Consider the following 13,526-nt stretch of genomic DNA (forward strand, 5'->3'; position numbering starts at 1 on the left):
CTCCTGGTGCTCATGTCATTAAATCCAATATGGCATCTCTTGTTTGGCTTCTCTGTGAATCTCTGGTCTTCTGTGATTCCGGTGGAATAGATTTTAGCAGTTTCTGTCTTTAAAAAAAAATTGTAAAGGAAGCTAAGAAACAAGCATTCAGCAGCCTCTCTGGAGCAGTAGAGATGTCTGCAATAAATCCATAGAACTTATTGTTGTAGCTTTGATCTTTGAAACAGACCAATTTACTTTCCTTTCTGTAGGGTCTAATTCATTACACTCCTGTTATAAAACTTTTATTGGAGAAGTTGAATCATAGAGTCAACCAGAAAGAATGGATTTGTTGATAAGTAGTATAAGTGTCATAATGTGAAGAATAAAATGCTACAGACAAAAGTATTTATTTCCTGCTTTTAGAAGTGAAACAGCTTGAAAAAGAAAACAATGCTACATTCCCAGTGATGATAAATTTCAGTTTTGCAAACTACAGTGGTTTGGCATGCTTGCTGTATTGGAGACATGATTACAAATCTGTATTATTATAATGCACATACATGTAATACATATGTATGCATTTATATATGGATTTGTGTATATGTGTGTATACACTTTCTATACATATCTTGTTTTTCTTTTAATTATTATTATTATTATTTTTACTAATATTTATTGAGGGCTTAATACAAAGTTCTGGGGAGTTCCAGGCACAAGGCATACCAAAATTATGGATGAAAGAAAAGTCCTTCTCTCATGAAACTTATAGTTTGGGGAAGCAGACAAATGAACAAATAATTCGTGTATCAGTTGGTGATGAGTGGTAGGGAGGAGAATCAAGCAGGGAAATGGATGGGAGAATGATGGTATGGGGGTCTGGAAAGACTTGCCCAATGATGAGGTGACATTTAAGCAAAGACTTGAAGGAAGGGAGGGGATAAGGAGTGCAGATGCCTGGGGAAATTGTAGTATTTATGCCTAAGCCAGAGGGGGCATGGAGTGTGAAGGCTCTGCTCTCCTGTTTGGCAAAATCAGAGGAAAGTAAGGGGGCTGGTGTGAACTGAAGACGGTGAGTAAAGGGGGAAGTGATAGGAAAGTTGGTCAAAGAATTGATCAGGTTGATGTGGAAAATAGGCTACAGGTGCTCACATTTGTGAGTGAGAAGTGTTAGTTCCCTTCGAGAAGATAGCGGGGGCTTGAATTAGGGTGCCCCTAGGTTTGGATGTGATAGGGCATTCTTGGAGCCTGAATAGTTTGGAAGATACAGCTGACAGGATTTCTTGAAATCCAGATAGATGCTTTACTTACATCCATATATGTGGGGCCTCAAAAATTTAAATATCTGAACTGTTAAACCTCAAAAAGAGTTGTCGGAAGACTGTATCTGAATCACGTGAGGAATTTGCACATTCTATCTCATCTGAAGTTACGTCCCGACAACAGTTTTCTGTGGAGTATTCTTGACAAATTTAATTACAAACTTGCCCGTGAGCAGCACAAATTGTTAATTTCAATGATCTGTAGTTTACAGTCTACACAGTTGTTGCTGCTGTTTTTAACTCCATTTAAAAAATTAGGTTGATATTTTCTATAACTTATCAGTTGGAACTTCTCTTTTCTATTATTTCTCAATAATAACACTTAAACAATTTTGTGTTATTCTTTATAAATATAATGTACTTTGCACATTCTCTCAGTGTTGTGAATAAATCCATCCCTTCCAGGAAACTTGAATTTAATTTAATTTCAGTATTCAATTATAATTTTTTTTATTCATAGATCTTGGACTTTAGATTCTTTTATCTGTGCTCTATTCTTAGGTTCCTATCCTCAATTCTTTATTCAGGAAGAAATGAGACTCATAAGAATACCATAACTTGGTCAGCCACATAAAAATAGTTGAGAGAACTAGAATTTTAAAGTGTGGATATGCATTTTATTTTTTATTTTTTTGTGGTTCGCAGGCCTCTCACTGTTGTGGCCTCTCCCGTTGCAGAGCACAGGCTCCGGACGCGCAGGCTCAGCGGCCATGGCTCACAGGCCCAGCCGCTCCGCGGCACGTGGGATCTTCCCGGACCGGGGCACGAACACGTGTCCCCTGCACCGGCAGGCGGACTCTCAACCACTGCACCACCAGGGAAGCCCCAGATATGTATTTTAAAATACGAATTTTGAAATAGATATGCACAAAGTAGCTAATAATAGCAAACACTCTTATAATGGCCAGCTACTGTTCTAGGTGCTTTTATGTATTTTAACTCATATAATTGTCACAATAACCTCAAGGGGTAGCTGATATTAGTATCTGCAATGTGGAGATGAGGAAATTGTAGCATATTGAGTGTAAGTAATGTGCCTGAGGAACTTCACCCAGTGGATAAGTGGTATTGCCAGGAGTTGAGCTTTGACTCTGGTTTCAGAATTCCATATAACACATTATGGACTGGACTTTGTCAGGTTGAAATAGCTTAAAATAGTTTGATAGACTTTGTTACAGAAATCATGAGGTGTTCATACACATTGGTTCATTTCAGAGAATAGCACAGGCAATGCTAAATCCTTGCTTTTTTATATGGATTACAGTTGGCTGAGGGAAGAGGTGGCTGGTGATTGTATACATTGTATGTTGCCTGTGACAAAGGCATAATTTCTTATTAACTAAGTCTATTATCATGTTTCTATTTTAGCTTCGCTCTGTTACTGAAATGGGAACCAAGTGTCCTCAGGGTCTTGTCTGTGGGAACATTATTTATCTCTTCAGTACATAGCTATAGGTTTGCATATGTTTAATTTTGAGATATTAAAGGCTTCTGGATAAGGCTCTCTGTGATTTCCAGACAACGTCCTGGGAACATGTAGGAGAGAATTACAATTGATTTAGACCTGTGAGCATTTATTCTGTAGACTTTATTACCTGGAAGTTCAGAAAGAAAAACATGTCTATAGCTTCACTCCATAGAGCGTAGCGTGAAGAGAGTTTACTTTAGATAATGTAGACAAAGCACAATCTGTTGTTTTGAACCTCAAATGCTGTGTTACAATAAGCCCCCCCACCTCCAACACTCCTCAACACACAACACGTTATCCTTGACTTGCGGTCCATCTTCATCAGCAAACAAAATGGGGGAAAATATACTCAATATAAAAGTTCCTCTCCTGACACTCCTTCTCCTGACACACCCTTCCTTTCCTCTCCTTGGTACATTTGATCCAGGTACTAAGATGCCTTCTCTTGCTCCAGGTCAGAAGTAATTGAGGTTTCTTCCTGCTCTTCTGAAATCACTGCTGACAATTATACAACCCACAGTGATTTTGGTCTCATACCAACTCATGTGATCTAGAAATGGTGATTGGTATCCACAAAAATGTAGTCCTGATTCTCTTGTATACTTGCAAATTGGCTTCTGGCTTCTCTTTCCTGCTGTATAGTTTTACCCTGCAGCTAGTGTCTTATTCCTGGTGTACCATTTAGAATTCCAAAAAGATCTGTAAGATTTAAGAAAATGAGAATGAAGTCTTAAATAATTAAGAATATCCTAGAAATAATTGCATTTACATGGACATATCTGATTATATGGCGATATTTGAATTCCATTTGATTTAAAAAAGAAAGTGCCAACGTTTGTGACATAGCAGTTCCACCTATGTTTTTTCTTGGCAGTGTTTCCACAGACATTTTACATGTATCATTAAACAATTAGCATTACTTTCTTTGTCAGTAGGAAAAATAAATCTTTAAAACTCAGGGGCCTCAATGGTCAAATACCAAGTCAATGATCTCTTATCCCCTTCAGCACGTTGAACTCATTTTAATTCTAAGCCATGCACTTTTACCACATGAAGGGCTTTGTAGACAGGCGGCTCGTAGCTTTGTACTGATTGCAAACAACCATATTTGTAGGAAGCACTACTGTGAGATCTTTAAACCAATATAAAAGAACAACAGTCAGGGTCGTTCAATTCCTGATATGTCTAGGGATGTTTAATTTGGTCTGTTTGGCTGGTCTTGTTAGATAAGAATAGGCAACTGGGATGTACAAACATAAAGACTCTTTTAGAGAACAGGCAATGCCTTTAAATGCAAACAGCCATGAATACATACACCTTGGTGCTATGAGTGAGAGAATGACTTTGTATAAGTTTTATGCTTACAGATTGAAGTTCATTTCTTACTAGTATAAAGATATAAAGTAATGCATATGTTCATTTAACAATTACTTATCTTGTGCCAGGTACTGTGTTAATGCATGAGAGATGAAAAAAGGAAAAGACATCTCTCATTCTAATAATTTACAGTATAGCACGTAGACAACACTACAATGTAGGTGAAACAATAATGGTGTAATCTAAGAATATCAAACCAGCTGCTGGAATTATAGTGATAAATATATTGTCATTATTACCCAGATATTGAGGGCTTAATGCCAAGGGAAATGGAAGATTTCTGGTACAACTTAAGGCCAGAGATGTAACATTGAGAAGCCTGATACTTCTGTGATTTAGATATGAAGGAATTGGAGAGCAAAAGGGAAGGGACTTACACAGCCAGGTTGCTTGAAATTCAAAGTGGTACTGTGTTAGTGAATTAGCAATGCCAATTCAAGTGTTCTAGGCAGCAGCATGTACAAAGGCCTAGAGATGTAAAAATCATGAGGTAATTGGAGAATTGTAAATAGGTGATTGTTACTAGAATTTGAAATGTAATTTTTAAAGATTGTGAAATAAGAATGGTCAGGTAGACAAAATCAGAGATCATAAAGGAACTTCATGGAATATATATTGGAGTTTGCATATTGTCCTTTATGTTTGGGGAACATTTGAAGGATTTCTAAGGTAAAGAATAGTTTGATCCTATTTACCAGTTATAAAGGCCATTCCAACATTAGTGTGGTGTATGATTTAGAGAGAAATGACAGCTCCAGGTCAGAGTGTGTGACAAAATTCTAGGAGAGATAAGGAGAGTCCGTAGTAAAACAGTGGTTAGAGGTATGGTGTGAAGCCTAAATTGACTCAATATTTCATACTTTGTTGACATCTGGGAAAACTGGGATGATCTTAACTGGCCTACCCACAAATTCTGCTTCCTTTCTGCTTCTGTGGGCAAGGTACCCTAGCCAAAACTTGTCCTTATCAAGTGGACCGGGTACAGTTTCTACTTGTCCCTGAAAGTGGGTTTCAGTTGCCTGCCAGCCTAAGAATTACTCAAACTAGCCAATTACATGTTCTTGTGGGAACCAAGGGCCACCTCAACCTCTTAGTGCTACAAAGTTTGTCTCTCACAGCCCTAGTTATTCGTTTCTTCCCAAGTGCAGCCCCTTTGGTATCTGACATGGTGTGCAATGTCCTCTTCCCAGGCTGTTGAGTATATGTAACAAATAAACTGCTGTTGATCCCACCTGCTCAGTATTGGGACTTGTGTCTTTGGCATCTCCTGATAACTGTAGGGCAAGAATTCAGCTCTCACCATTGGGGTGAATAGGAGGTGATCAAAAACAAGTAGATGAAGAGAATAGAGATTAGAGCTGTGCTGTCCAACATAGAAACCTCTAGCCCCATGTGGCTATCAAGCACTTGGAATGTGGCAAGTCCAAAATTGTTATGTGCTATACGGGTGAAATACAAATTAGATTTTGAAGGTTCAGTATGACCACAAGGGTATAAAAATCCCATTAATAATTTATTAATTGATTTCATGTTGAAATAATATTTTAGACATATTGTATTAAATAAAATATGAGAAACAGTCAAATATTTTTGAATGGAAATTAACTATTTATATAAATGTCTTATTGGGGGCTTGAAATACCAGACATTTGCAATGAAAATGCAACAAAAATAATATTTGGTATTAATAAATATAATAGGAAACAATATATTATATAATAGAATGCTTCATTTGTGGAAAGGAGATCTTATCACAAGAGGTGAAGTTGGAAATAAAGACTCGTAGAGAATTCGGATAAATTTTCTTGTAATTTTTAGCTATCTAGTATCTTTAAGCATTGATTTGTTATTATATGTATCTCTTCATTAAATTTTATGAATTTCCTTTGAAGGAATTGTACCTCTAGACCTGATATTCCTGATAGAGGATCTGTTGGGTTGTAAAAAATTTGAACAGAGATATAAAGAGAAGATAAGGGGAAGATATTCTACTAGATAAACTGAGGATTAAGTAGGTGGGAGGAAAGGGACAAAGAGACTTCAAGAGAAGGGACTGAGCTGGAATGATTTTGCTCTGAATGTTGATCAGAAAAATAGCAGGGAGCCATGCAAAATTTATTATTATTTATTTATTTATTATATATATATAATTTTTTGGTATGCGGGCCCCTCACTGCTGCAGCCCCTCCCGTTGTGGAGCACAGGCTCTGGATGCGCAGGCCCAGCGGCCACGGCTCACAGGCCCAGCAGCTCCACGGCACACGGGATCCTCCCGGACCGGGGCACGAACCCACGTCCCCTGCATCGGCAGGCGGACTCCCAACCACTGCGCCACCAGGGAAGTCCCAAAATTTATTTTTGAATGATGATGGTGATGACAGTTTCTCATTTTAACCAAATACAGTTAATTATATGTTTAAGATATATATGTTTTATTATTTAAGGGAATAGAAAAACATATTGTTGTCTGATGAAAAAAGAGATAGTGGTTTGAATATTATACGTTATTTCTGTAACAAACATGTTCCAGCATAACTACATTAGGCAATGGACTAAGTTGTTTAAATATATTCTCAGTTAATGTTTACAGTGACCCAATGAGTGATACTTTATTGTCTCTATTTTACAAAAAAGGAAACTGTGACTCTGGGAAGTTCCACAAATTGTCCGAGGCAACATAGCTTGCCTGAGGCAGAACTGGGATGTGAACCCAGATACCCAAAGTCCACTCTCATAATTTCCTGGTTACACTTTTTATATGTTTGGAATTCAGGGAACATGTATAGAGCAAACCAAGTCAAAGGGGAGGAAAGAGATTCATCTATGGGTGAAAACCTTGGATTTTAGAGGAGAAATAACATAACTCTAATGGCCATACCAGCAGTAATATTTATTCTGAAGAAGTGAGAACCGAAGATATGTTATGCATGTACTACATCAGTTATTTAACAATTTCAGTAAATGCAGAGTCCTCTTTATGTTCTCCCCACCCACCTCACTGGCTCACACAAGAAAATATTCATTTGCATATATATACATATACTGAACAAACATATGTACCTATGGCCAAGCAGTGTTCCTACAGTTGAAGTAAAATCCTATATGCAAGACTCTTCAATTTTTTTCTTTTTGAAATCATTGGCCAGCATTGTTTTTGAGGGACCTCCATCAAGCAAATGGTTAATATCTTATCTAGCCACCAAAAGCAGGTTTGTAAGATATTATTCGAGTGTAAATTGTTTGCATAATTAAAACTAAATTGACACTCATGGTAAGCAGGTCACTTTATATCATATTAAAACAGTGAGAGAGAAGAACAAAAACTCCATGAGGTACATGTAAACGGGTTTGTTGAAATCAAGGCAAATAAAATCTCTTATTGGATGAAGAACTATAGTTTTTGTAGAAAAAGAATAGTGTTAGAAGGAGTATAAATTTTTCTCACTAGCATTCTTCTTTGTTGCTTATTTAATTGTTTTGAGGCCATTGTTAAACACAAACAAAATTTGTTTTTGTATGAGATTTGTAATATAATTTTTAGAGGCTGGTATTTGACAAGCGCATATTAATATATTTTGATGTAGGCTTATAATCAAATATTGTTCCTTACCTTTATTAATGTAATCAACTGTTATATTTGTAAGTTAGGCAGTTGGAATAAAGAAAAAGAAGGAAAGAGGAGAAATACTGGCTTGTTTAAAGGTTTTAGGAAGTTCTTTAAAATTTTAAAAAGTATGTCATTCAAGACCATGAAAGATAATTTATTTAGAGTTAAACTATTACCTATGTTAAATATTGAGTCAATAGTTCTGAAGTAGCCAGTGGGTAAAAACTGGGAAAACCAAGATATTCTTAAAACTAAAATTTTTCCAGATTTATTATAATCTTCCCATAGCCCAGAGTCCCTCTAAGTAGTTTACTGTAAGAGATGAATTACATAATTAAAATTTGTTTCATTGTCTTCATTGTCAATCTTAGTAAGAAAAGTGTGCATACTGATTGAAATGAACCAGGGAAGAAAAGACTAGTTGAATTTGTGGGAATTTTGCTCCCAGCTATTTGTAGGTATTTGTGAATGATACTGTACACATTATTTAGAAAAAATAAGAAAATGCAGAAAATTAGTTACATTTTTAAAAATGTGGTGATAAGGTAGACTTTGAATTTTATGAATTTTACTCAATATGAAAAATATCTCCCCTCTTTTCTACAAATATCTCTTTTTTCCCACTTGGAAAAAAAATGTTAATCTCTACTTCACGAAAGAAAAAATTAGAATGTAACTGGAGGAAACTAGTGAACAAATAAATCAGAAGTTAGAGCTCTAAATACACAATTCTTATGATTTTAGTGTGCTTTAATGGAATGTTATCAAACACATGCTCACCTAAGTAACAATAAGTTGGAGAAACTGAGTCTCACACTGAACAAAGAACAACAAAAGCAACAGTTTTGTGATTTGTATCAATTCATACCCAAGAAAAATTTTAACATTTTCTGAAAAAGATCAAGAGCCTTTAGATGCAGTGGGAAAACAACAGAAAAACAAAAATCTTAATGAAGTATAGGTCCAAAGGTGAATCCTGTTTCTTGATTCTCTTTTAGATCATACTTGAATTGTTTGCTTAAAACCACAAACAACAAACAGAAATGATGATCTTCAGTTTCCTTTGAAGACATTGAATTATGTCAAGCATAATTGCTCAAATTATAGGAGAAAGTAATATTATTTACAGCCTATAGAAAAATTACTCTGGAGGAAGGATGGATTGATAGGTAATGCTACCAAAGCCACTTTGATTTACTGTTCTGCTGAAATTTTACATTCATGTATCACTGAAAAGATGAACAAATTTTTAACATACCTTCATTGACAAATGAGACAAAAATCCTCCAAATGGGAGAGTAACCTATAACTCTAAGACAGGAAGAGCATCACTTCTTCTCTAGAAATTAATTTTTGGATGGCATGGATGAGACATATGGTTTAATTTAGAGAATTCATAGTGTTTAAAGAGGTAAGTTTTAGATTACATTTCTTCTGTTAAATAGGCATTAAAAACATAATATTTTGCATTAGTATATGTACTGACACATATAAAAGTCCATGCTTTAAGCAATTGACATGTACTACATAAAAGGCACAAGTGCCCCTCTCTACCTGTAAACACATATTGGTATTTTCATTCCATGTCTTATCAATAAAGTTTTTTTTTCTTCTGTGGATAGTGAAAAAATATATAAATACTACATTACTGTCAAGGTGGAAATACCTAGATTAATAGTATGGTAAGATATTTACCCATGGAAATATGACCTTATACACAGTAGTTAGTATTATGCAAAGTATGCACTTTCTCATTCATTTTTCCCCCAAATCTCTGATTGCCGCTGTTGGAACCATAATGCAAAATTCACCGAGAATGGCATGCCTTGCCAGATAAAATACTATTGTCAGTGAATATGGAAATTTTCAGATAGGCTCCTCCTATAAAAGGAAAACAGACCAAAAATGTGGGAGGTTACAACTTTGTAACTTCTTTAGCAAGTCAAAGAAATTCATAAAGAGGAGTAACAGAGGAAAACATGTGTGGGCTAAATATAATAAGTAATAACTGCTCAAAATAAGAGTAGAGGATTATACTTATAAGTTCATAACAAAAGCAAAATTGTTTTTAAATTAGCAAGGGAAAATGTAAGCCCTTAATTCAGATATTGGGTTACTACTAGCCTCAGTTACAGATATCTCAGTCCTTATCTTTTCCTCAAGATTCTAATTTGTCTCTTGCATATAATCAGTGTTCTCAGTCAAACACAGTTTCTGAAACCTTATGGTCAACAGAGGAACTGGGCTGTGTTACGATCCCCACATTGGAAACTGGGTAATGCCACAAAACCCCACATTATTTCTCAAAAGCTCACACAGGGATTGATGCTAGTAATTGCCAATGAGTGCATATATAACAGTTTTCATTTTATGAAAAAGATAGAAGGAGATTTATTCACATGATCCTCTGTTGACAGTCACAAGTGCATTAAGGGGATAAAATATGAGGGGTTTGTTTTTCTGTTTTATAGTAAAAGTCAGTATCTTGGGAGCCTTGGTTCTTCTCTCCAGTGCTATCTCACTTTTTGTAGCTCCTGTCTCAGCCATGATGGGAGAGGCTGCCCCAGTCTGTGTAGCAGCTTGGACAGTTCCACATTATGATCTCGGTAGTAATTAGAGAGGAAGGTTCTAGACTGAAAAGTGAAAAGAAAAAGAAGACAAAGGAAGCTATTAGTTCATTAAATGAGATTGCGCACATTTCTTAAGAAATTCTACTATACTAGGACCGGCTATAAAATAGGTATTTCTTTGTATTTTTCTACAGATATCACTCATTTTTACCATTAGAAAATATTTGGCAGAAGTGTAGCTGTAAAATAAAAATGGGTTCAGGTATAACTTATGTGCCTTATACAACCACTAAAACACCTATTTATTAAGGGATTGCTGAAGGCTATGTAGGGAGAAACGTTGATAAGAAGTATATAATACTAAAAAAGAATGAGGTACGTAGGGACCAGATGTGGTACCAAATCTACAGAAAAAACATCTATGTTTTTTAAATTGGTCACTTTATGTAAAATTGGGTCATAGCATAAAGATGAAAAACAAACATAATCACAAAAACTAAATTTCATGATTAAAGAAATAACTTGCAATTTATAAAATGTTTTCTATATTTATTCAGGACCAAAACAGTTTTTTTTTTTTGAAAAAATCATTAAGCGTTTCTTCTTCAAAGATATTATAAGGTCTCATTATAAAGATCACTATAATGATCTTTCATGTGATTCTTATATTCCTAACCAAGCTGGAGTGATGGGCCATATTTAGATGAATGGTTTAAAAAAAACGGATTATCAGATATATCTGTGGTTTTAGCTTGTTTTATTTCTGGAAGACAGAAAATTTATAATTGGTCTTTCTCTGTGGATGTCACTTACCTCATATAAGAACCCAATGAACATAGTTCTGTGTCTCTTTGATAAAATAGTAGAGATGAACATTTTTCCTGTGAAAATATAGGCAGCAATGGCCCACGTATTGGTTTCCATCTGGTCAAAATTACACCATCTCTCTTAAGCCCTCCCAATATTTTAGCACAAATGAATCTCTTTATTCCTAAAACTCCCTTAGCCACTTTTGTGTGTACTGTGGAAATGGACTTAACATAACTACATTTTGTCTTGTACCATTCACCAGGTATTTCATTACATTTCTTCCCTTAAACCAGATTGTAAACACTTCAAATTCTGGATAAGAGTTTTACAGAAGTAGTGGAATTTTACATTGATTTCTTGGTAGATTAAAGTGATTTTTGAAGGACTTTTGAAATTATTGAGTTCAAAGGTATAGTTTGAGGACCTTCCAGTTCTTCTATATCCATAGTAATACCTAATCACTTCCATCTTCCTTTTGCCCACCTTGTCTTAGGAGAGATACTCATTATATCTACTCAGTTGATTGCAAATTGGTTTCCCAATCCTAGTCTATCTCCTCATACTATAACTTTTATTGAAAGATTTTTTTCCCCTGCATTTTTGTAGTTTCACATTGTTTTGTGTATCTTATTATAAACAAGTGACTGTAACTAACTTATCCTCCTATAATAAATCTGGGCTCATAACTGTTTTATCCTGTATCCTATTTGTGATATTGTGATTCATAATAAGAAATATGAAGTTGATCATTGGCCCCATTTCTGGCACAGAGCTCCTAAAACCCTTGGAATTTCCTAAGTGAGACAGTGATAAAGGTATATTTTGTTATGTTGATGAGGTGGCTTATGTACCCCACCTAAGAATGGAGGTTGGTGGAATGGGGAACCAACCTTGTGATTAAAAGGTTGGAACTTTTTATTTTTTAACTTTTTTATACAGCAGGTATTAGTCATCAGTTTTATACACATCAGTGTATACATGTCAATCCCAATCGCCCAGTTCATCACACCACCATCCCCACACCCCATATGGCTTTCCCCCCTTGGTGTCCATACGTTTGTGCTCTACAACTGTGTCTCAACTTCTGTCCTGCAAACTGGTTCATCTGTACCATTTTTCTAGGTTCCAAATACAAGCGTTAATATACGATATTTGTTTTTCACTTTCTGACTTACTTCACTCTGTATGACAGTCTCTAGATCCAACTACATCTCAACAAATGACCCAATTTCGTTCCTTTTTATGGCCAAGTAATATTCCATTGTATACATGTACCACAACTTCTTTATCCATTCGTCTGCCGATGGGTATTTAGGTTGCTTCCATGACCTGGCTATTGTGAAGAGTGCTGAAATGAATATTGGGGTGCATGTGTCTTTTTGAATTATGGTTTTCTCTGGGTATAGGCCCAGTAGTGGGGTTGCTGGATTATATGGTAATTCTATTTTTTAAGGAACCTCCATACTGTTCTTCATAGTAGCTGTATCAATTTACATTCCCACCAACAGTGCAAGAGGGTTCCCTTTTCTCCATGCCCTCTGCATCATTTGTTGTTTGTAGATTTTCTGATGATGCCCATTCTAACTGGTGTGAGGTGATACCTCATTGTAGTTTTGATTTGCATTTCTCTAATAATTAGTGATGTTGAGCAGCTTTTCATGTGCTTCTTGGCCAGCTGTATGTCTTCTTTGGAGAAATGTCTATTTAGGTCTTTGGCCCATTTTTGGATTGGGTTGTTTGTTTCTTTAATATTAAGCTGTATGAGCTGTTTATATATTTTGGAGATTAATCCTTTGTCCATTGATTCATTTGCAAATATTTTCTCCCACTCTGAGTGTTGTCTTTTCATCTTGTTTGTAGTTTCCTATGCTGTGTAAAAGTTTTTAAGTTTCATTTGGCCCCATTTGTATATTTTTGTTTTTATTTCCATTACTCTAGGAGGTGGATCAAAAAAGATCTTGCTGTGATTTATGTCAAAGAGTGTTCTTCCTATGTTTTCCTCTAAAAGTTTTATAGTGTCTGGACTTACATTTAGGTCTAGAATCCATTTTGAGTCTACTTTTGTGTATGGTGTTAGGGAGTGTTCTAATATCATTCTTTTACATGTAGCTGTCCAGTTTTCCTAGCACCACTTATTGAAGAGGCTGTCTTTTCTCCATTGTATATCTTTGCCTCCTTTGTCATAGATTAGTTGACCATAAGTGCGTGGGTTTATCTCTGGGCTTTCTATCTTGTTCCATTGATCTATGTTTCTGTTTTTGTGCCAGTACCATACTGTCTTGATTACTGTAGCTTTGTAGAATACTCTGAAGTCAGGGAGTCTGATTCCTCCAGCTCCATTTTTTCCCCTCAAGACTGCTTTGGCTATTTAGGGTCTTTTGCATCTCCATACA

General features: G+C 35.7%; 1 protein-coding gene across 2 annotated transcripts in view; it reads right to left on the reverse strand.

The window, feature by feature from the left end:
- Window positions 1-10,266: 10,266 nt before the first annotated feature.
- LOC132483405 (bifunctional heparan sulfate N-deacetylase/N-sulfotransferase 4) overlaps window positions 10,267-13,526 on the reverse strand; it is a 244,592-nt gene continuing 241,332 nt past the window's right edge. For both annotated transcript variants that reach the window (XM_060088706.1, XM_060088700.1), the window contains one exon: window positions 10,267-10,386. In XM_060088706.1, the coding sequence (XP_059944689.1) occupies window positions 10,267-10,386 (120 nt within the window). The remainder of the gene's footprint in view (window positions 10,387-13,526) is intronic.

The sequence above is a fragment of the Mesoplodon densirostris genome, chromosome 1 (assembly GCF_025265405.1).
Source record: "Mesoplodon densirostris isolate mMesDen1 chromosome 1, mMesDen1 primary haplotype, whole genome shotgun sequence".
In the NCBI taxonomy this organism is placed as follows: Eukaryota; Metazoa; Chordata; class Mammalia; order Artiodactyla; family Ziphiidae; genus Mesoplodon; species Mesoplodon densirostris.